The following is a 23,154-nucleotide window of genomic DNA, read 5'->3' on the forward strand; positions in this document are numbered from 1 at the left end:
CCTGTAAATAATACGTATCCATAATAATATCCAAAAATGCAATTCTCTAAAAAAACTGTATTTTCACTCGCATAAAACGAGCCACATTTTACCTAACGTACTTTAGTCCACGTGGTGAAATTTGTACCGTATGAAAAATTTTTTGATTCGGTTTCTTTGTGGATTCCTGTTCAAAAATGTACCTTTTAAACAAATAAGAATGGTGCCAGGTGAAATTTTTTTACAGAAATTGTTTAAACAATTTTTTTAAACAAATTCAAAAGAGCATTGTTTAAACAATTTCTGTCCAAAAATTTCGCCCGGCGCCCTTTTAGTTTAAGGGGGACATTTTTGAACAAGAATCCGCAAAGAAACCGAATCAGAATTTTTTTTCATACAGAAGCGCCCTCACAACGTGGACTATTTTTATCAATAAACACGTATAATAATAAAACTCCAATTAATATTGTTCTAAACTTTTTCAGAATTACAAGAACGATCAAAACAGCCTCTCAAGTCATTACATCACCACTAACCATCCAAAACGAATCTGACTTGAGACATTCAATGCAAACCACACTGGATCAGTTCATGGAAGAGGAGAGGCAGCCCCACTAGGCACCCGATTTCGTTATCGCGACAATATAATTGTTACTTAAACAAACTTTCATACTACTATTTTCAATAATATTCGACACGCCAGTGCATGTGTGTTATTTTTATTGTAATTTTTCGGAAATATTTAAAAATGTTGAATCTGTAATTTAAATACCATATTGAATTGTAATATGTCACCATATAAATAATAATAACGTGTATATTGTACCTTTTGTAATCATCATCATCATCATCATTATCCAACCAATTTACGCATAGGTCCCCCATAATTGTTTCCTCACTTCCAGGGGCGGATCCAGAAAATCGATTAAAGGGGGGGGGCACATAGGGTACAAACTCAAGGAATCTGGAATATACCCCGATAAAATCTATTCTATCTAGTGTATTTTTGATCCGTCTAGGGGGGGGGGGGCACGTGCCCCCGTGCCCCACCCCTGGATCCGCTACTGCTCACTTCACGGTTTTGTGCTGATTGTTGCCAGTTTTTACTAATCTGCCTGATATCATCTGTCCATCGTGTAGGTGGCCTTCATCTACTAGCCTCCAGTCAGTGATCTGTCAAAGACAATTTTGAAATTGGGATCATTTAATTTTTTTCTTTTTCAATCACCTATTTGTGGACTAGCCGCTTCTTCTTCACGTGCCATATCAGACTTATCCGACGTTGGCGATCACCATTTCAAAGGCTTTTCGATTTTCTTCTCTGATACTAGCCGCAGCCCGCAGCTCCCTAAATCAGTGTAATGATTGCTGAAAAGTATTTTTTACTGTGATTGAAATACATTGATACACAGCCATTTTTAGTCAATAAATTAAATATTTTATAAAGTTGAAACCACAATGGTGAATTTAAATTATTAGATTGTAACATTTTGCAAATATTTGGTAATGTGAAATGGAACCAAACAGTATAAATTATATTTTGGGTAATATCCTTAAATTTTTCAAATATAAACTAGAGTATAGGATAAAAAATGTAATCAAAATGTATGTTGATTTAATAATAATGTAGATCTTATAAGGGATACTGTTAGAATATTTAACAGGCTAAAGTTTAAATCACAATCAAATTCAAAAAAAGTACAAGAATATCGAAATATGCTTAAGTATATTTTGCTTGATCTTGACTTTTGTGTTCCTCTGTGGTATGAATTAAATTATTTAGGGGAAAACTTTTGAGGAAAGGGATTTGACAAAACAGGCGTATAACAGGCAAATAACAAATCGTTATTGATACATTTTTTTAGCCAAATCGTAATTTTTATGGAATTATTAATAAGGAATATGTTTAATGACAGATTCTTCACAACATAAACAATCAGTAACAGCTTTGACAGGTGACAGTTGGCTGTATAGTTAATAGGGAGAAAGGCCTTTTCATCATGTGACGAACGCAAGCACAGCCGCCCTCAGCCGCCACGTTGATATAAACATATAAATACAGCGCCGATTCAATATTTTCGTACTGTTTTGATCAACAATGGCAAGGACCGCAGTATTATCTCCCCAATTGGATCATGCATTAGAAAAAATCGATAATGATGCTTCACTTATTTATAATTCAGTTGAATTCCATAATTGTAAGCAATTAAAAAGGTGGTTCAAATGTCATGGACTTCCAGAAAATGGAAAAAGAAGTGAGCTGATTTGTGAGGTTAAGATTAAACAATTACTCTAATTCTGATAATAATACTCCACAACAATATAATAGGGCTTTTCATCGATTGTCATTTGTTTCGAGCTTCTGTCATGTGTCACATAATATTAATATATCTAGGCCATACGTCTTTGGTTTGTATCATTGTTATATACCAATAACGTATGGCGTAGATATATTAATATTATGTGACACATGACAGAAGCTCGAAACAAATGACTGTGAATGAAAAGCCCTATAAAAACATCTGTTTCCTCAATCCTTGATCGAGTTTCCCAAAGAAATATGATTTGGTTATAATAAATCAAAGATATCAGATTAATACACACATGCACAAAAAACTATGCTTCATCTGATATGACATTGTTGAATTTCTGTTTTGAATACTGTTCTTTATTTTTTCAATTTTGGATTTTAAAATTTTTACATGACCAATTTGCGAAGTTGTGAGATTTTTAAATGTTTATTGTATAGCAGTTAATTAAGAATACTTTAGATATATTGTATATTTTACTATTTAAAACACTTGAATTTATATATTTATTGACAAAATCCTGAGGTTATCATGCGAACGAAGATATTTCCAAATTTAGTGGTCGATATGTATATTCAAAAATTATGTCTTCTGATTATTGTTGAATCTTTTTCGGTGGTAGCCTCTCTAATTTGAGGTTCAGCTTATATAGAAACTATTCCAGATGAGACAAGTAAGATTAGCAGTTACATTTGCGGGATGTATACTTTTTAATTTGAACTTAAGGATATTTTTAAAAAAGCAAAGTAGAATAAAAAACGGACTTTTGAGAATAATTAGTCTAAGAAAATTTATTTATACTCATCAATTGATTATCGTAAGACCTGGTTTTAGGCCATAATAAACAAGAGACCATAGGAAAAAATAAAAGATTTGCTGCGGGCAAAATATTGACCAAGAATCACTCGAGATTGAATACATGAAAAAACAGTTAGCAACAAATAGACTACATAAGTATAGTGAAGGTAGAATCAAATAGCAACATTATATTTTCATTTCTTTTGCTACTGATATTTTGCTCTTCGACCCTTACCTCGGTTTAGTATTTTTGTAAATCGGATGAAAAGTGCAGTTTCTGTCCTTATGACTTAATTCTTGCAAACGTTTGATGTGTTTCTCATTTTTGGGAACATTCTTATTGCTTAATTTACTCTTCTGTGACATCCATCCATTTCAGTCATGAATCATTACAATCCGTAGGTATTATAGCATAGCTAACTTCATGGCGTTCAAAATCCTATTTTTTATTAAGGTGGATTACTCCTCTGCGTCATTAATAGCTTGCTGTGTATCTTTGCTGCTGTTGTGACTCTTTTCCATTTCTTCCTCTCCTTGCACGGAACTTTCCAGTTTCATTGCTCTTATGTCTTCTTCTACGTCATCCAGCCATCTTCTTTTAGGTATTCCTCTACACCTGGGCTGCAGTGGTGTCCAATTAGTTACCCTCCTCAACATATCTATCCATTTCAAGCGAAGAGGTTTTATGTATCGCACTATATTTTCTCCTCTTTCTCTTCTTCAATTTCGGCGTTTGTTTTCATTCTTATTTCTCGTTCTCTTGTTACATTGTGGCCCAGTATTGTTCCAATTATTTTTCTTTCAAACTTTAGAAGGCTATCCTCCTCTTTTTTTTGAATATTCGTTGTTTCCATCCGATATGTAACTACAGGTGACATACAGCACAAATATATTTTTATTTTCTTTTGTCTTTTAGTATATAAATAGCTTATAAATAAATTCCCATATCAGGAGACTTCTTAACTTCTCAGTCGGAGATAAAGATGCGATTACTATAACAACTGATCTTTTTTGTGGCATGCCTCTTGACATAAGTTCATCCACTTGTATTTTTATTGCAATTTTATTCGATTTATTATTGTCTTGTAGTTGTAGCTGAAGTAAATGACCAAACATTGTGTAATATCTTTTTAATCAGACTAAAAAGTCTAACTAAGGTATAATTCATCATAGATGATGAATTCTAAAAGAAAATGAGATGTTAAATTACAAATGATATGTTAAGATTATAACTTTTCACGAAGTTCTGTTTATATTGGGTAAAAAATACAGCGAGGAGCGAAAAAGGAACTCATATAATTTATTTGTAAACTAAAGATACTTGCAATGGTGGAAGATTGGACACATTCACGAAATACATGTTCTTCAATTAAGGATGTTCTTAAAAATTTTTGAAGCTCAAATTAAAAAGTATACGTTCTGAATAGCGCATAGATTACGGTTTTTACTTAAATATACTTTTAGGTAAACAATTCTGTTTTTTTTGTCAGTATCGATTTATACTAAGTAGGTGCATACAGTTTGTTGAATTCGAGGGTACTAAAATTTCCGTCTAGTACATAAGTGTGAAAGTTTTATTATATAGATTTTAATATATATTAAATAATTATGCTTTAAAATGAAATTATTGTAGAGACTACACTGTTCTGTAATATATATTTTCTTTTTGGAATTAGTCTATGGTTTTATTTAATTTTTTTATCCTCGTAATATAGTTCCCGACAAGGATGTATAAAATCTGCACAATTATTCAATATATATATGGGAAATGGAAGGATGGGAAAAGGTTATCTCAATTAATGGTCATAAAATAAACAACCTACGTTTCGCAGATGACACAGCCCTTCTTGCAAATAGTCGAGCAGAGCTGATTGATCTTATACGACTGGTCGAAAACGAAAGTCAAATATTTGGTCTGCAATTAAACATATCAAAGACAATGATCATGATAGTGGATAGACTACATAACAATTATCCACACATAACCACATTTGACCGGTTTGAGGTTGTGAGCTCATACTTATATCTGTGATCATTGATCACAAACACTGGGTCGCTACTGTAAGAAATAAAACGTAGATGTGATCTAACAAAAGTTGCCATAGCAAAAATGACCACAATATGGAAGGACTGTCAAATTTCAAGAGCGTTAAAGATGAGGTTGATCAACTGCTTAATATTTCCAATGCTGACCTACGAATCTGAATCATGGATCCTGAGATAATCGAAAAGAAAAAAGATGGACGTCACTGAAAAGTTCTGTTGGAGACGAATGTTACTAATTCCTTAGAACGACCGTAGGACAAGTAATTCAATTTTAAGAGAGCTAAAAGTTACCCAACGACTCTCCAGTAAAGTCCATCTCAAACAATTAAAATACTTTGGACATGTTATGGGAGCAAACACAGAAATCATCTCGCACAAGGAAACACAGGGAAAGACTCATTATATCAGGAAAGGTGGAAGCCGGAAGATCCTCAACAAGATGGATCAACCAAATTACAGGAATATCCAAAAGACCTATGTATGAGTTAAAAGATATGACCAGAGACAGAGATCTTTGGAGACGGACAATACACGACATCACGTCTACCACTACACTTCCTCCGGGGGGCATTAAAGAGAGAGAATATAGTTTCTCAGTGCGAAGTTAAGAGATAAGCTAGCACACAATAAGCGAATTACCAAATGATGAGATATGAGATACATACTGGGTAGGGATAAAGTATGGAACCAAGCAAATATCTTTGAAACGAAAAGAACAATATTTATGAAACTTTGCGTGCAAGTACAGTGACGCAAAAGGCATCTGTTGCCATATTTTTTGTTACTACTCCACTTCTGGTTTCACCGGAAATACCCTTAACTTATTTAATTTAAATGGGACACCCTGTATATTTTTGCGGATTTTAAAAGAACTTCTCATTTTTAATCCATGCATATCAAATTTGGTAGAAAAAAATTGTTAAAAAGTGTCTGTAGATAATTTTTTATATTAATACGTAGTAGGAAATAAACGAGTATCATCTATAATCTATACTGTAGACTAAAATTGTTGTTTACATGCACTGATGTTACTGAACTAATTGACAGAAATAAGTTGTATTAAAAATGGTTCATTTAAGTGAAAAAGAAAATATTGAAATATTAATGATAATCGGTTATGGTGAATTTTCATTTTTTGGAAGTGAATTTTCCAAATCGATAGATTGGACGTAGAGGATTCATAGAGTGGCCCGCTCGTTCTCCTGACCTCAACCCATTAGATTTTTTTCTTTGGGGTTATCTAAAATCACGTGTTTACGTTAGGCGACCAACATGCTTGCAGGATTTGAGACAAAGAATAATTGATGAATGTGAACTAATACGTGGAGAAATCTTGTAAAAAGTGACTTACGAAATTATTTATAGGCTTGCACGTTGGTAGGAGGTGAACAGAAAACATTTTCAACATTTGAAATTTTTTAAATTTTTTATATCATTGGTTTAACGTAAATAAATTAACCTATTTTTTAACTGTAAAGAGATTTATTTCTTCTTTTAAAATCTGCAAAAATATACAGGGTGTCCTATTTAAAGTAAATAAGTTAAGGGTATTTCCGGTGAAACCGGAAGTGGAGTAGTAACAAAAAATATGGCATCAGATGCCTTTTGCGTCACTGTACTTGCATGCAAAGTTTCATAAATATTCTTCTTTTAGTTTCAAAGATATTTGCTTGGTTCCATACTTTATCCCAACTCTGTATATTATATGGTCAGAGAGTGTGGTTTATAACAATAGAGGGTGGCATATCTAATCTAGAAAGCATGAATGCTCTGTTATTTGATCTTTGTCCCAGATTATGATGACAAGTTTCGCCCTTCTTTATCTAGCGTATAGCACAAAATCAAAATAATACAAATAACATTAAAATATCAAGACTACATATCAGTGGCGTAGCTAGCATGGGTGACACCCGGGGCGGTAATGGATGGTGTCACCCCAAATACTAAAAATAAAGATTGTTAAAATCGACGAAAATCCGATAAACGTATGTTTTGAATAATGAAAAAATTAAGGATTATAGTTAATGAAATTGTAGTAAATAGTACCTATACTATATAACTGTATAACTATATACTGAATATGATTATTCAAATTACTGAAAATTATTAAAATATTTTTTTTCTCGTTTTACTAGCGGCAAAATCTGAAATCACATATGTTCTAGAATTTATGTTTTGTGTTGCTTCATGTTCGATAGTTAATAAACCAAGATTATTGAGCCTTGTTTGTGCCATTGTTGCTCGCAAATAATTCTTGATTAATTTTAGCTTATTAAAACTTCTCTCACATAAAGCAACCGATACACAAATGGTCTTCTTCTTCTTCATCTTTTTGTGTAGACATGACTCTGTCTGTTTTTAAATATGCCTCCAGTAAGTTGTCGTTCCATCGTTTTCGTGGTCTTCCCACTGATCGTCTTCCTATTGGGAAACCGTCTCTCGCCGTCCTTACTATGCTGTTGTCATTCGGCTTATGTGGTCGTTCCATTGTACTCTTGTTTTTTTCACCCAATTATTAATGTTGTCCATCTTGCATTTCTATCGTATATCTGCACTTCTAGCTCTATCGCATAGTGTCCTACCATCGATTTTTCGAAGTGTTTTCATCTCTGATGTTTCTAGCATTATTTTTGTCCTTTCTGTATCAGGTCGTGTTTCTGCCGCGTATGTCATTATTGGTATGATGACTATTTTGTAAATTCGGCCTTTCATTTCTTTTGCGATATTTTTATTTCTCCATATTGTGTCATTCGGGCAGCTTGCAGCCCTGTTTGGTTTATTCATCTGATCTTCCACTTCGGTTTCGAGCATTCCGTAGCTAGATAGTGTGATGCCTAGAACTACATTACTTGTTCTATTATCTGACCATCCAGCTCTAATTTACACCTTATTAGATTTGTTGTTATAACCATGCATTTAGTTTATTTTGGAGAAATTAACATGTTAAATTTTCCAGAGGGTATATTAAATTGGTTCAGTATACGTTGTAAATCATCTTCACTTTGAGAGATTAGTATTGCGTCGTCTGCATAGCAGATTATTTTAACTTGTTCTTCTTCCATTTGGTATTCTTTTTTTGTTCTTACTTTTTTTATTATTTCATCCATGATCAGGTTGAAGAATAGAGGACTGAGAGAGTCTCCTGTCTTATCCCATTGCCAGCTTCAATTGGGTCAGTTAGTTCTTCATCTACTTTTACTCTTATTGTGTTGTTCTAGTAGATATTTTCGATCGTTTTAATTATTCATAGAAGTACCTCTCTTGCAAATGGTCATAAACAATTTTAATGCGACCATTAAGTTTGAGAGGGATTCCATATGAAATCCCATTCCACAATGAATTTTATAAAGTCTACAGCTAATCATTTAGAGGCTGTAACATTGGCCGCTTGTCTTCTGAGCCTTGGTATTTCTAGAAGGAGGTCCCTTCTTATCCCAACCCAACTTATCCGTAATATTCGTTGTTAGATCCACACCTCCAATTCTTCTTAGTGTCGTTGTAAGGGTCCAGTTCTCCATGCCATGGGCAGCGGGGGGCCGTGCCCCCCCTAGCTTTTCAGGTGCTGTATATCCAAAGTATACAAAATATAATGTGCAACATCTTAACGTCTGCCCCCCCTGAAAATTTTTATATGGGCGCCCGTGCTCCATGCCATGCCCTACAGTAATGTGGATATCTCTATTAATGCGAATTTTCTTTAGTATACAGAAGGCGACTCTGGCTTTTTCAATGCGAATTCCTCTTTTTTCTTTATATTCCAGTCATCGTTAATGTTTGCGCCTAAATAGGTAGTTTTTGACTCTTTCAACTTTATTCCATATGCTCTGATGTTTTTTGGTTGTAACTCCGTTTTTCTGACAACTATAAGTCTTAGAGTATTAGAATGTTAAGGTTTAGCCTATATTCATCACATGTTTCGGTTAATCAAGAGTCGTTACGATTCTTTTTCACTGTAAGCAAGCCAATTAATTGTCGTCTACGTATCTGAAATTGTTGACAATATTTCCGTCGATTTTATTGCCTTCCTCTTAATCTAAAGCTTCTTTGAAGATAAAGTTATAGTAGATATTAAAAAGTAGATGCGATAAAATATACCTTGACTTCAGCCTACGTCGTATCTCCACTGCTTCTGTTGTGTTCTGACCAATTCGTATGTTGTTTGTACATTGTTGCCCATACAAATTTTTGATAATGAGGAGGTCTTCTCCTTCATTTTGTGTAGACATGACTCTGTTTTTCAATGTGCCTCCAGTAACTTTTTGTTCCGTCGTTTTCGTGGTCTTCCTATTTGGGAATCGTCTCTCGCCGTCTTTACTACTTTATTTGTTGTCATTCGGCTTATACGATTGTTCCATTCTACTTTTTTATTTCCTACAAAGTCCTTGATGTTCTCCATCTTGCATATCCGTCGTATATCAGCTAGTACTTACTAGAGCTCTGTTCCGAAGTGTGTGTGTTCACAAAGAGGGGATGGCATTAGATAAACTTTTTGCCACATATATTTGAAAGTTGAAGATTGAAGATGTCATATTAAATTTTTATTTTAGAATCTTTAAGAAATTGTATGATAATATCATTAATAGTTTTGGTATTGAAGCTTAGTATGTAGATGTGAAATATTCAGCGGTAAACTTACATTCCGCTCCTGAAGTCTAGCAATTAGTGCTTTCGTATGGTTTTTATTAAGTTCACAATTAAAGATTATATGATTTAAATCTGCAGTAGAGTAGTTATCACATGAACAGAGAGAGTTGATACGCATTCCTATTTTAGCTAAATGTGCAGGAAAATTGCCATGGTTTAATCTTAAGCGACTTAGGGATGTGGAATAAAACCGAGTAACGTGATAATCAAATATATGTGGGATATTTTGCGGAAGTTGTGGGTATATGTAAGTGTATGGATTCCTCGAAGTTTGTACAAACTTAAGCCAAATAGTTTCCCATTTCTTTCTTAAATTTTTATGCAATTCTGGAATGTAATCGCTGGAGATTGTTAAATCTACTATTTCATTTAAAGTTGCCGAATTCTTTGCCATTTCATCCACTATCTCATTTTCTTTGATTCCAGCATGTCCTTTTACCCAGATAAAGACCAAGTCACTACTATTATTTTTAAATCGAGCGATTGTCTTTCTAATATGGCATAACAACTCATTGTTGTGTTTTTTGGTTATTGGTTGTGATATTGCCTCAAGAGCAGATAAAGAATCTGATAGTATAACCGTGTCTCCAAAGTTCTGTTCAACCGCGTAAGTTAGGGCTCTTTCAATAGCATAAAGTTCGGCAGTGAAGATAGATGTACATTTAGGTAGTCTAAAAGAATTACCACTTTTTATATTAGAAACATAATAAGCGCTACCTACACTATTACATGTTTTTGAACCATCTGTATAGATGTATTTATAATTAGAAAATTCAGATAAGATTAATTTTATAATTTTATTGTTTTGGCATGGTAAGTTTCTATATGTAGGTTTTATGATCTTTGGAAAGATTGCGATTTCCTCAATAGAAAGGTTATATATGGGTAATATTTGTTTAGTGTTAATGCTAAAGTTGTTAGTTTCTAGATAAGCATCTGTAAGAGGGGGAGAAGTTTTAATTCTCCAATAAGAATTTGTTAAGTTATATTCAGTGAGACTGTTAATTTTACTTAATAATTTATGTGAGTCTAAAGTCCTGGTCTTTAATAGAAACTTATTAGACAAGAATTCTCTTCTAAGGTTTAGAGGAGGTTCCGAAGTGTCTATCAATTTTTCCAAGCTGCTCTACTGTTTTTAGCATTCTTTTTGTCCTCTCTGTGTCAGGTTGTGTTTTTGCCTTTTGTAAATTCTATTTTTATTTCTCCAAATTGTTCCATTCAGACACATGTGGCTCTGTTTGCTCTATTCACTTGCTTTATCTTCTAATTCGGTTTCGAGCCTTCCGTAGCTAGATAGTGTGATGCCTAAATATTTAAACTCCACCACTTGTTCTACATATTATCAGATTATCCAGCTCTAATTTACATCTTAGTGTATTTGTTACATCCATACTGTTATATCCCTACATTTTGTCTTTTGTGGAAAAATTAACATGTTAAATTTTCGGCTGGTTAAATTGGTGTGGCGTATGTTGTAAATCGTTGTCACTTTAAAATATTAGTATTGCAAACTGAACCTGAACAAATCTGGTTCCCACTTTGATTTGTTTGGTCAGAGGTTTGTGGACTGGACTACTTCCATAAGAATTCTTCTTCTGCTTGGTGCCTGGTCATACGCGCGTGATCACGCGGTAAAGAGAGGTAGACAGACCACCGATCGAGTGTTCCCCGCTTCACTGTTTAGCTCACGATATCTTGTTTAGTCTTATTATGTATATGGAATTATACCCAGATATCTCCTTTGCTTTGGCGGGAGATCCTACCTGTCAGGATACTTTCTTCTGTCAAAGTGAAGGAGGCAATGCTCTTTCGCTCTTGGACCCTTGAAGATTATGGCCTCCGTCTTCAGTGTGTGTATGGCTAGCGTCAGTTCTCTCTTATCTAGCCACATCATAACTAATTTAAGGGCTCTGTTAATTGTAACCACCTTCTTTTTATTATTTTGTTTCCTTTGTTTTATAATTAAGTCTCAATTTCTCAATGCGCGTTTGAAAATTTTTACATAACTTTTTTGAGGTTCTTCTTCATAGCATAAGACAAATACCCGCGAAAAAAACAGTCTAGTTTTAGATGAGGTCGTCACTGCAAAAATATCTCTTTTATGAAATTTAATGTTCAAAGTAGAGTTCATTGCATTTTGCATTGTGTCGTTTTCTAAGCAGTCACCTCTTTAATTTCTTGTTCCATGTCAAACTTTAGAGTAAGTCATATTAACAGATGACACATTATTAGAAAACTGTTTATTTGTAGGAATAAGTTACAAACAGTGTACCGTTTTTACAATGTCAATATAAAATATTTTCTACACATTCAAAACAAAACAAAAATACTCTGCTTCCTCATCCATTTAGAAACAAATCACTCAATAATTCTTTCAAATGCCATTAACTTTCTTTATACATATTGTAGCAGTTTGCTTCGGTAATGATAAAGTCTGCGTTAATTATTAGATTATTCTACAAATAAAAAATGTTGCTTGACACAACATATGGCTTCTGAAAGAAGTATCAAATGGCAATTCAAAATAATCATAAGAAATATTTAACAATCATTTATTACCAAAGCCCCCCATAAGATTACCTAAGCCCCCTAAACCACCAGCTGCGCCTGCTTGGAGTTGTCTCATCATATTTTGCAAACCTGCCATGCCGCCCATTTGTTGGAGGACTCTAGGGTCCATCATTTTGGCCATTTGTTGATTAAGTTTCGCCATCTGGTTGTGGTTGACGTTTTTAGCCATATCGCCACCTTTGAAGAGACCTTTGATGCCTCCCATTTTCTTTACCACCGCTGCGAATTTTGTGTACTGCGTAATGAGATCTTTTACTTCTCTTTCTAAAATACAAATAGAGTAGAGTAGAGTACAAAGAGTCAGAGAGAGAAAAAAACAAAAACAAATACAATTTACTGAAACTACATAAATCGTCATTATTATAATATAAAAGATAATGAAATAAAACAAAAACAATGCAAAATTTAGATAAATTGCAAATTTCATAATCAACTTTAGGAACTAATAAGTTTAAGCTGCTGCGTATGACACTCAAATATAGATAGAAATAGTACTTGTACATAAGGGTACTGTAGTTTCTTAGTTATTCATTAAGAAACTCTTCTACTGAATAATATGGTCTTTCAGATAGATAGGCTTTTGTCATTTTACGGAACTTTAGGAAATATATTGCGGATTTAAGTAGTAAAGGGAGATGGTTGTATAGTTTTTTTGCAGAATATAATACAGTGCTAGTCAAAAGTCCGTACCCCCCCTCGTATCTTTTGAACGGTTATACCTATTCGCAAAATTAAATTCCAGCAGAGGGCGCTCAACATTTCAAAGATGGACGATAAATCTAGGAAAACAAATCATTTTGTCATTTGATCTCATAGATCTAAAACGTTAAATTAAAACAATTTATACGAGTGTTTTGCCAAAGTGAAAGTTGGAGTACGTTCTTCAAAGTTTATTTGTTTTTGGTTCGAATTTATATAAGGTAAGCGATTCACAAACCTGAATAAAAATAAGACTAAATGTTCGTTGTTTTACAGTATGTCTGAAGCACGGGAAGTAAAATTGACTTTATCCCAGTTATTTATGTGGTTGCAAGGCCGGCAGAGATCTTTGGTTGAGGGAGAGGCAGTTTTTGATGCTGGTCACATAATATTTTGCAAACTAAAAAAGCAAGATGCCCTGGAAGTGGTTGCATTATGTGTGCAAACATCCAGCATAAACACTCTGCCTCATGAAATATCGATAAAAATTCCGTGTGAAGAAGATTTAACAACATGGAGCTGTAAGTGTTCATGCAAGGCTGGTGAATCCGGATGCTGTAAACATGTGGTGGCAACTTTAATTTACATAAATCGGTAAATACTTATTATTATTGATCATAGGTATTGAATTATTGATTGTATATTAATATTATATATTTATACAGGAAGAGCAAATTCTGTAGCCCAACTGAACTGGAGCAAGCTTGGGGCGTTAATAAGCCCCTGATAAAAGAAACTTATCAAGGGGAGAGACTGGTCGACTTTGTACGGAAGAAACAGTATTCTCCAAATATCTCCAATCTTGATACCAGTAGAAAGAACTTTAAGCTTTTGAGTGAATGTAAGTTTAAATTTGTTTTATTTATTTCAATGCTATGCGGGAACAATGTGAATGCCAAATCAGATTTTGTCGACAAATTGAAAAAAGTTATACATATTATCACATTATAAGTGACCATTTTGAAAAAAGGAATCTTTATAAGAGTAATATGATAGACTATAGGATGCATAGAGTAAAAACATAATATGAACTGCTAACTGCAAAAAGGGGACTTCTATTTTTGAGTTCTTTACACGTAAACACATTGTTTTCAACAAAAAGGAGACTTCTGCGTCTATTCTAAATATATTGAAAATGCGGCTAAAATTTCTCTAACTGCAAAAAGTGGAGTTTTACAGGAGAAATATAATGAAAAATAACCGAAGAAGTGATAGTTTTGCCTTCACAACGCGAGTTTACTCTGAAACTCGCCCATTAATGTCATCCACAGTTGAAAACATTAGAAAAATGCTCAGATTCATCGACGATAGCAATATCTCATTTTGGAGGGAAATAACAGAATGGCCCACTGTTCAACAAGTTGATAATTAATACTATGGACTATTTTCTATTCCTTTCTTTATATTACATGTTGATAATGGTAAATAAGGGTGTTTTCTGGCAAGTAGTGTTGATCTAATTGAATTATTTCTAATAATTTTCATTTTTATTACAGTTAACTGCAAAAAGGGGACTTCTACACAACATTAAAATGTGAATAATATACAATTATAATTAAAATTATTTACAACTTATTTACATAATTATGTATAAAGCTGTATTGAACATGTATACCAAGTTTTCCGTTTCTAAGAGATTTGGTTACATAATTATTTAGTTTTTACCTTCTCCTGTAAAATTTGCTTTTATGCAGATGTCCCCTTTTTGCAGTTAGCAGTTCATATACAGTCTGCAGTAGCAGTAGTATAGAAAACCCACATATGAAACTATTGGAACAACGTTGTTCCAGCATAGCACTCATTTAATTGCAAATTTACAATCTAATCCACACTAACATTTAGATTAATATAATAATACCTTGGATTTTATTGGAAATACAAGATTGTAGGATGAAATGTTTAATAGATGACTTGCTGATAATGGCTGATCTTGCATGTGGTGCCCATCAGGAGGGTTTGCATAGTATATTTTGTAGCAGGGTAGTTTTATAATGGTTTCTTTGGTTGCATGGCTTTTGAGACTAAAAGAATATTGGAATTTCTATCAAAAGATGGAAAACATTGTGAAGCAAAAAGAGATGAAACTAGTAGAGGTAGAAATTGTCGATATAAACATATAAAATAACATTATATTACATAGTTTTCCACCTTAAGACGTATTGGAGGAGTATGAGAACTGTCAGTGTGACAGGAGAATTTTATAAAAATACTCCTGTCACAGACATCTAAAGGTGGAAAACTATGTACTGTAATGTTTTTTTTTATTATTAATGGCTTTGCCATAGCCAATTAGCCCGACTATTTGTTTTTTTTTGTATGGTATTACAATAACAATTTTAAGTTAATATCTAAGCCTACTTATTATCTAAATTTACAGGGTGTTATAATATATGAATGGATACATTTTTCAATTTTGTGTGATATTTTTACAATTTTTAATTTTATTATCTATTATTACTGTAATGTTAAATTATACATTTATATTGATAATTTCCACCTCTACTAGTTTCATCTCATTTTATTTCACAATGTATTGTTTTCCATCTTTTGCGTTATTTTGGCACTCATTACTGTATATACAGTGAGGAGCATGCTAATAACAGGCAAAATAACGCAAAAGATGGAAAACATAATAAGTTGTGAGATAAAAAGAAATAAAACTAGTGAAGGTGTGAGATTTAGTGATAAAAACCTATATACTTACATTCTATTTATTGTTTCCCACCTTTAGACGTATCAGAGGAGTATGTCAACTAAAACTATCACAGAGACAGTTGCCAAACTCATCCGATACGTTAAAGTCCACATCATTAAGTTTTAAAAATGTACTTGATGTCTAATTTACACGCTTTTTATTTTTAGATTGCAAATCTAATTCCCCACTGCATCAAATTAAAAATAGCAAAAGGAAGGATGACTTTTTCAGCTACGACATAATAAAAAACAATTTAATGTGCAGCCAATCAATAGTCAGGGGTAAAGATGTCGATTGCAATAGTAACTTTTATTTAAGTAAGGTTGTATTAAATATTGAAGAGGCCGAAGAATTATACTTTGCCACTTTAAGCCAAAGTGGTAGCAAATGGTTAGATGAAAGAAGATGTAGAATAACAGGATCTATTTGCTACCAGATATACACATATGCTTTCAATAGTAATCCTAACTGGGAACAAAAAGTAAAATCCATATTTTATTCCACATTTAGGGGAAATGCAAATACAAGGTATGGAACAGAGCAGGAAGTGAATGCCTTAAAGTTATATAATGAGGTCCATGATTGTGCAGCAAAAAAGGGAGGCTTCATTGTTAACCCTCAAGTACCATGGGTCGGATTCAGTCCTGATGCCTTGTTAGACGAAGATAACAAAGTAACACGTCTAATAGAGATCAAATGCCCCATATTGGGAAAATCAAAATCAGTACTAAGTATTGTAAGACAATTAAGTTATATAAAAATTATCAATGGTCAATTACAATTAAATAAAAAACATCAATATTATGCGCAGGTACAATTGGGAATGGGCATTTTAGGAATAAAAGATTGCGATTTATTTATTTATTGTTCCTATGACAAATCATTTTTTACCTTACCAATAAAGTTTGATGAAGAATTTGTCACAAAAATGTTAACAATTTTAAAAGAGGTTTATTTTGAAAAAATTGTGAAATACTTGGAAATACATAATCATTGATATTAAAAGTTGTTTTTGTTTAAAATAGGATTAGATATTTTTCCTCCTCCTAAGTGCTTTCTCTATTGAGGTTGGCGATCGATCACCATGGCAAATTTTTCTCTGTTGTGGGCTTGATCAATTAAGTCATTTCCTGTTGTGTGGGTCCAATCTGTGATGTTTCATAGCCAAGATTTTTCCTTTCTTCCCATACCCCTCTTACTTTGATCTTGACTTCTAATATCTGGAGCTGCTCAAATTCCCTATAGAGCATTATGTGTCCTAGATATGATGTCTTTCTAATTTTGATAGTATTGACCAGATAAGGATGTGTGCTCATTCTTTTCAGTACTTCTTCTTTTGTAAAAAAAACATAAAATCCTTTATAAAAGGTATATTTGTTAAAATTCCTATACAGGGCTAAAGAAATAATTTTCAATCGGTTGACCGATCATCATCAGTGTCTGCTCAGAATTCAACATGCTAACCACCAAAATAAAAAATATTTGGGTAAAAACTCTTTACAAAGAATCCGTCATAGGGATTTAGATAATTGATGTGAATTTAAACATGGATGTTTAAAATATCCAATGTTTCATGCTCGAGGTACCATTGAGCCCAAATTTGTCATGATGTGAACAAGTCAAATTTGGGCTCAATGGTACCTCGAGCATGAAACATTGGATATTTTAAACATTCACATATAATTCACATCAATTATCTAAATCCCTATGACAGATTATTTGTAAAGGGTTTTTACCCAAATATTTTTTACTTTGGTGGTTAGCATGTTGAATTCTGAGCAAACACTGATGATGATCGGTCAACCGATTGAAAACTAGTTCTGTTCTTAGATGTAGCCCTGTATAGGGATTTTAACAAATATACCTTTTATAAAGGATTTTGTTTTTTGTAATAAATGGTATACAGCCAACTATAGGAATTTTTTCCTCGTGGATCTTCTTTTGTAGTTCTGCAGGTCCAGCTTATTCTTAACATTCAGCAGTACATCCACATGTCACAAGTATTCAATGTGTTGACATCATACTATTTAATGCCCGGGTCTCACAGCCAAATAGGAATAGAGACAACTAAGTGTTCTCAATCTCAATCATGTTAAAAGGTAAGTAGCTATTTCATTAGTAATTTGTAAGAAAAAATGAGCTGTGTCAAAAATTATTTATTTCAAACATGGTATACATTTGAAAATTTGAATGGATCCGCCGAATAATGTAAGCACCATATCACTTGTTTTAAAGAAACAGAAAAAAAAGTTTTAAAATTATAACAATGCTAAACTTATACATTTTAAAGGTTTCATACAGTTTGTAAATACAAATTACAAACTGTATTACTCACCATTATCACAATTTTAAAACTTTTTCTTCGACTTCTCAAAAACAATGTGGCGCTTACAACATACTAGGCTTACATCATACCCATTCAATTCTTTTAAAATAACATGTAAATTAAATGTAAAACTATACACTATTTTAATACGTAGGTACAGTATTTATTATAGTAGGTACATTAAAATTATTAACTTATATTACTCAACGAGCATGTAATGATGGCTATTACTCACACTAATGAAGTTTGCGACACGAGCAGTAGGCAAGTGTCTTAATTAATCAGAGTGAGAAATAGCCATTACATGCAAGTAGAATACTATACTTTTTCCACGACCTTTTTTTATTTTATTTACTAAAATATAATTATCAACTATCGAGATTAAAATTATAATTTACACAAACTTTATTTACCAATACAGATAATTGGTTGCTTACTGTTAACAAAAATGCTGTCTTAATTATGTATTGTAAACAATATAAGAAATAGTCAATTCAAGTTATATTCATTTCCTAAAAATTTTAGGTACAAATTTGTACCTACTGTCATTGTAATACATAGGAAATGGCTATTATTGGTGGACATATTTTATAAAGTTATAATGTACATTTATAACATAATAATATAATATGTAACTTTATACAATAGACACAATATAAGTTTTAAATTCCAATAAACACAGCAAATATGCTAATGTCTCGTTTATGTATTTATTTATTCACTAAGTAACAACAGTAACTAGTACTGAGCTGGTATCTGATGTTAGTTGCGTCATCTGAACAATACCAAAGTTTCTTACAATATTCTCTCTCCTGCTTTTCGTAAGTATAACTAATGTCTATTTGTTTGTTATGATTTCTTATTTACTTAATACGACCGTGAATTGTTAACAACAACTTTCTGTCTACTTTGCGGTTTTTCGGTATGTAGTCTAGTTACATAGATATTAAATGCCCCTGTTAAGTATAATCAAAACATTGACTAAGATTGTAATATTGTTATTTGAGACTTTAAAAATTAAACTGATCTATTATTTACTAGTGGATTAAATACCCTTATTTTATGGATGCTTATTTAAATCCCTTTACACTATCATTGAAAATGATAAACATCAAAATTCATAATAGTAAACAAGGTATAAAAGTAAAAAATATACTGACCCAGTGTTATAATTAACAATTATTTAAACATTTTTCGAAGTTAATTATTGATATAAATTACAATAATCATTGTTATAAATAAACAAGTTAAATAATTTTATTTGCAGTTTATATAAGACTAATATTAAACGTGACATTCACCACTTGAACCTAACTTGAGCCGGTGAGTAATGAACTATTACTCATGGGTAAAGTAATGGGTGTTACTATCTATTCAAAAATAGTGAATAATGAGGATATTATTGAACGGTCATAGAAAAAAGAATTACATTACAGTCAATTACATTAAAGACATTAAAATTTATTTTTACTTAAAATAGGGCTAGAGATGTTTATAATGGCACAAATTATTTTTAAAATGTCATCACAATATGGCAAAAGGTAAGTACCAATTTGTTCTTTCATAATTTTAAATACCTTTATCCTCTGAATTGCACGTTCAACATGTACCCTAGCCCTTGCAATTTCAGCTGTCTGAACTGATTCTTGTTTAGACAGTTGCTGTTTTTTTTTTAAGAAGGGAGGTCTTATTAATTTGACCAAATGTTCTTGACACTCCTTTTCGATCAAAAATCCCTTGTCCGCCATAACTGCATCATTAGGGTCTAATTTTAATAAAACTTTTTCATTTAAAAATATACGTTTATCGGATGCCCTACCTCCGTAACAAGGACTCAAATAGGATATTAGCCCCGATGGAGTTATACCTATTAGGGTTTTTATCGTATGTGTCTTTTTATAGTGTGAATATGTCTTAATGCGATATTGCAATGATTTGCTTTTTTGCACTGGTATTTCAGTGCAATCAAGGATAACTCGTGTATTTTTAAATTTATTAAAGCAAATTGGCAAATTTTCTACTATTTCTTCTTTTGTAGCCCAATATATGGCACATTCTAAAGCAGAAGAGAGAACTTGTGCCATTCTGTAAAAGATTTTTCTACAATTATTAAGTTGTATGTCTAAGAGAGTACTTATACATATAAATGATAAATTTAATTTTAATTTCATTAAAACTAGCAAAACTTCCACTTGCAAATTCTTTACAACAATACCATTGTCACTTACAGTGTTTAAGACGCACATACAAATTAATTCAAAAGTGTCTATATTGACACCTGTGAAAGCAACCATTTTTTTATCTGTATTGATAAAGGGTAGCAAATTATATTTCGATTTCTCCTTGCAGCTTGCTGTTTGTGTAGATTTGTCGTAAGATTTAAATATGTTTTGTGGAGTTGTAAGACTACAGCCAGACTCAGGATCATATTGACTAGTACTACAGCCAGGCTCGGGATCATAGTGACTAGTACTACAGCCAGGCTCGGGATCATAGTGACTAGTACTACAGCCAGGTTCGGGATCATAGTGACTTGCAGCACTTATCTTGGCAGGCACAGGATCTTGATTTAATCTAAAATTTAAAGCACAATTAGAGAAGTACAATATTATTTATTTATTACGTGTTTATTCACTTTGTTTACTCTCAAAACGTTCAAGTAATGGCACAGGTACTTTTACTTCAATAATGACATATTGTTAACCTTCATCGGATGGGCCTCAAAATATTACACAAAAGATGGGCTGGGGTCTGAACCGATCCCATTCTGATAATGCGTGAACTATGCATATATATGAAAAAACAAACTGTAACAATAACACTATATTTTTATAGTATTGAACATTTATTAGACTAAATTATACACATTACTACAAAATATATTCTACTGAGTGATACTAATGGACTAAATAACAACTACATACTATTTGTACAATGTACAGAAACTATCTCTGATTTCGCGGGTTGTAGGTATACAAAATTATTACACTTTACGCATATTTTACTTGTTTTTCTGTTATTGCCTCTACAATACAAATGGCACCGCTCCCTTGCATTTTTTTGTTCTATCTGAGCTCAGTAATATCCACAAGCTCTCGGAATATGTCTGCAATATGACGCTTTTAAATGTTTCTAACCGAATCTAACTGTTAAATGTTTTTGTATGCATGATTTTTTATCAATAAAATATATAAACTACAGATAGACAGAAGAGTGCCGATTAAAAATTAAGATCTATAAAGTAACAGCCAAAAATTGTGATTTGGAGACAAAATAGACCCCGGTCAGTCTGATGAAGGTTAATCAGAGAACAATAGAAAATACTTATCGAAAGTACATGCCGTCCCATTCATGCTATAATCATGAATGTGCAAATGATCACATTTTGAGTTAGTAGTTGATTCGAATGTATAATATTCCATATCTATTTTATGGCAAAATACTGAAAGTGCAAAAAGCTTTTAGAAAAGCAAAAGTTTTATCCCAGTTTTAATATTTGTCTTGCATATTTAAATGCATGTAATGTATTCGCTTGTTAATGCATTTTTCTCGAAACTTAAAATTGAACATTTGTAGTTTTAGCAGTAAGGGGCCAATACTATCCTTATGACATATTTTAATAACAGGTAAAATATTAGTGCCAAAATTCCATACCACTAAGATGTCTTATGTGTTAAAGACAACTCATTTATGTTTCATCTGTATGCATTCATTAAAACTTGATGCTAATTACTGATTTGATTTTACCTTTTTTTAATAAAGTAGAAATTATCAATATTTCAAATACTTGCATCTGCGATAATCATATTTTAATGTAAGGAATTCTTACAATGCTTTCATATTAAGCCATTGATATGTTTGCTCAATTTATTTATAAAAAAAACGAAAAATCAAGCTCGCCATTAATGTTACTGTGCTTGATGTACACAGTCCAGCAAATAAATCTGATGCATGATAATCTCACAGTGTATTTTGCAAAGCAATGTACATTCTGTGCACAGAAGATATACATTGTACCTACTACATTTTAATTATTTATTTAATTTTGGACTCACTTAAAAATTATTAAAAAAATACTATGTTTAATAGAAACCTTATGTCTGGTTGCACCAACAGATCTTAAGCTCCAGCTTGCCCAGCTCAGCTTTTAGATAGGGCCGCTTTAACTCTCACTTACGTTGTATCATAATTTTCAATTATTATCTAATCTAAACAATCCATTATGACAAGCTTAAAATTGTTCTAAGACTCAACGGTACAATGCGTATATTTCGTAAGCTGAGCTTAAAGCAAAGCTAAAGATTAGTTGGTGTAACCAGGCATTACATTAACAAAATGTGAGGTTAGTTTATGTTATCAATAATTTATTATGTTAATGTTATGTACTATTTACACTTGACTTACATGATAGGACTGTTTGATTCTGTATCAATTCTTTCCCTTGGAGCCTTACGTTTTCTACAAATAACTTCATGAGACCTTTGGGGCAATTTAGCGGATGGAACAGCATTTTTCTTCAGTCTTTTCAATTTAGTTTGAGGTGTTACTAAAAAGTGTAAGTCTAAATATATTAAAATATAAATAATATTTTAATCAACACTTACTTGGAAAGTAATCGTTTTCAGTAAAATGTAAACTGCACACTGTCATGCCCTTGGTTATAGGTTTGCCGATTCGCAAAACGCTTTGCCAAAGTTTTCTCATATTCTCGTCCAACGGAAACCTATGTAAGGAAATTTGTGGATTCCAATAGGATGAACATTGAGGAACACTACAATAACTTTTTGAAGTCGAAGTCATTGTTAATTACAATATAAAACAGCAACAAATATGTACACAAATTAATGGCAAACTCAATGTTTTCCTAGAGTTGATGCTTTTGAAATTTGCCACCAGGCGTCGCCCACTTTGCGGTTCCTCGCCAATAATAGTGAAATTTGGAGGGAGGAAATAAACGGACGTAAGCTTCTTAACTAGTCATGACAGGTGACATAATTATGACAGATGACTTTACAGCGCCACTGTGACAGATAATTTTAAATGGGACCTTATGGCAAGTGATACCTCGTTTGAAAGGAATTGAAAAT

The 23,154-nt window shown here is 32.5% G+C and overlaps 4 protein-coding genes across 13 annotated transcripts in view; 2 read left to right on the forward strand and 2 right to left on the reverse strand.

Annotated features, from left to right (window-relative positions):
- The window catches only part of LOC114339297 (ankyrin-3), a 539,512-nt gene extending 534,751 nt beyond the window's left edge, over nt 1-4,761 (forward strand). For all 10 annotated transcript variants that reach the window (XM_050646490.1, XM_050646485.1, XM_050646486.1 and 7 more), the window contains one exon: nt 465-4,761. In XM_050646490.1, coding sequence (XP_050502447.1) covers nt 465-514 — 50 coding nt within the window. In that variant the 3' untranslated portion in view covers nt 515-4,761. The remainder of the gene's footprint in view (nt 1-464) is intronic.
- A 7,240-nt stretch (nt 4,762-12,001) lies between these two features.
- Nucleotides 12,002-23,154, reverse strand: part of LOC114339298 (signal recognition particle 54 kDa protein) — a 30,713-nt gene continuing 19,560 nt past the window's right edge. The window contains exon 7 of the mRNA XM_050646498.1: nt 12,002-12,611. Within this exon, the coding sequence (XP_050502455.1) occupies nt 12,325-12,611 (287 nt within the window). The 3' untranslated portion in view covers nt 12,002-12,324. The remainder of the gene's footprint in view (nt 12,612-23,154) is intronic.
- On the forward strand, nt 13,083-16,756 carry LOC114339303 (uncharacterized). The gene is made up of 3 exons (XM_050646501.1): nt 13,083-13,267; nt 13,323-13,887; nt 15,909-16,756. Exon 3 carries the CDS (start codon nt 15,998-16,000, stop codon nt 16,736-16,738), a length of 741 nt encoding a protein of 246 aa, XP_050502458.1. The 5' UTR covers nt 13,083-13,267; nt 13,323-13,887; nt 15,909-15,997; the 3' UTR covers nt 16,739-16,756.
- On the reverse strand, nt 17,883-23,097 carry LOC114339301 (uncharacterized). Its single transcript, XM_050646500.1, has 3 exons — nt 22,672-23,097; nt 22,472-22,613; nt 17,883-20,641 (listed from the first exon to the last, which is right to left on the reverse strand). Exons 1-3 carry the CDS (start codon nt 22,865-22,867, stop codon nt 19,522-19,524), a joined length of 1,458 nt encoding a protein of 485 aa, XP_050502457.1. The 5' UTR covers nt 22,868-23,097; the 3' UTR covers nt 17,883-19,521.

The sequence above is a fragment of the Diabrotica virgifera genome, chromosome 3 (assembly GCF_917563875.1).
Source record: "Diabrotica virgifera virgifera chromosome 3, PGI_DIABVI_V3a".
In the NCBI taxonomy this organism is placed as follows: domain Eukaryota; kingdom Metazoa; phylum Arthropoda; class Insecta; order Coleoptera; family Chrysomelidae; genus Diabrotica; species Diabrotica virgifera.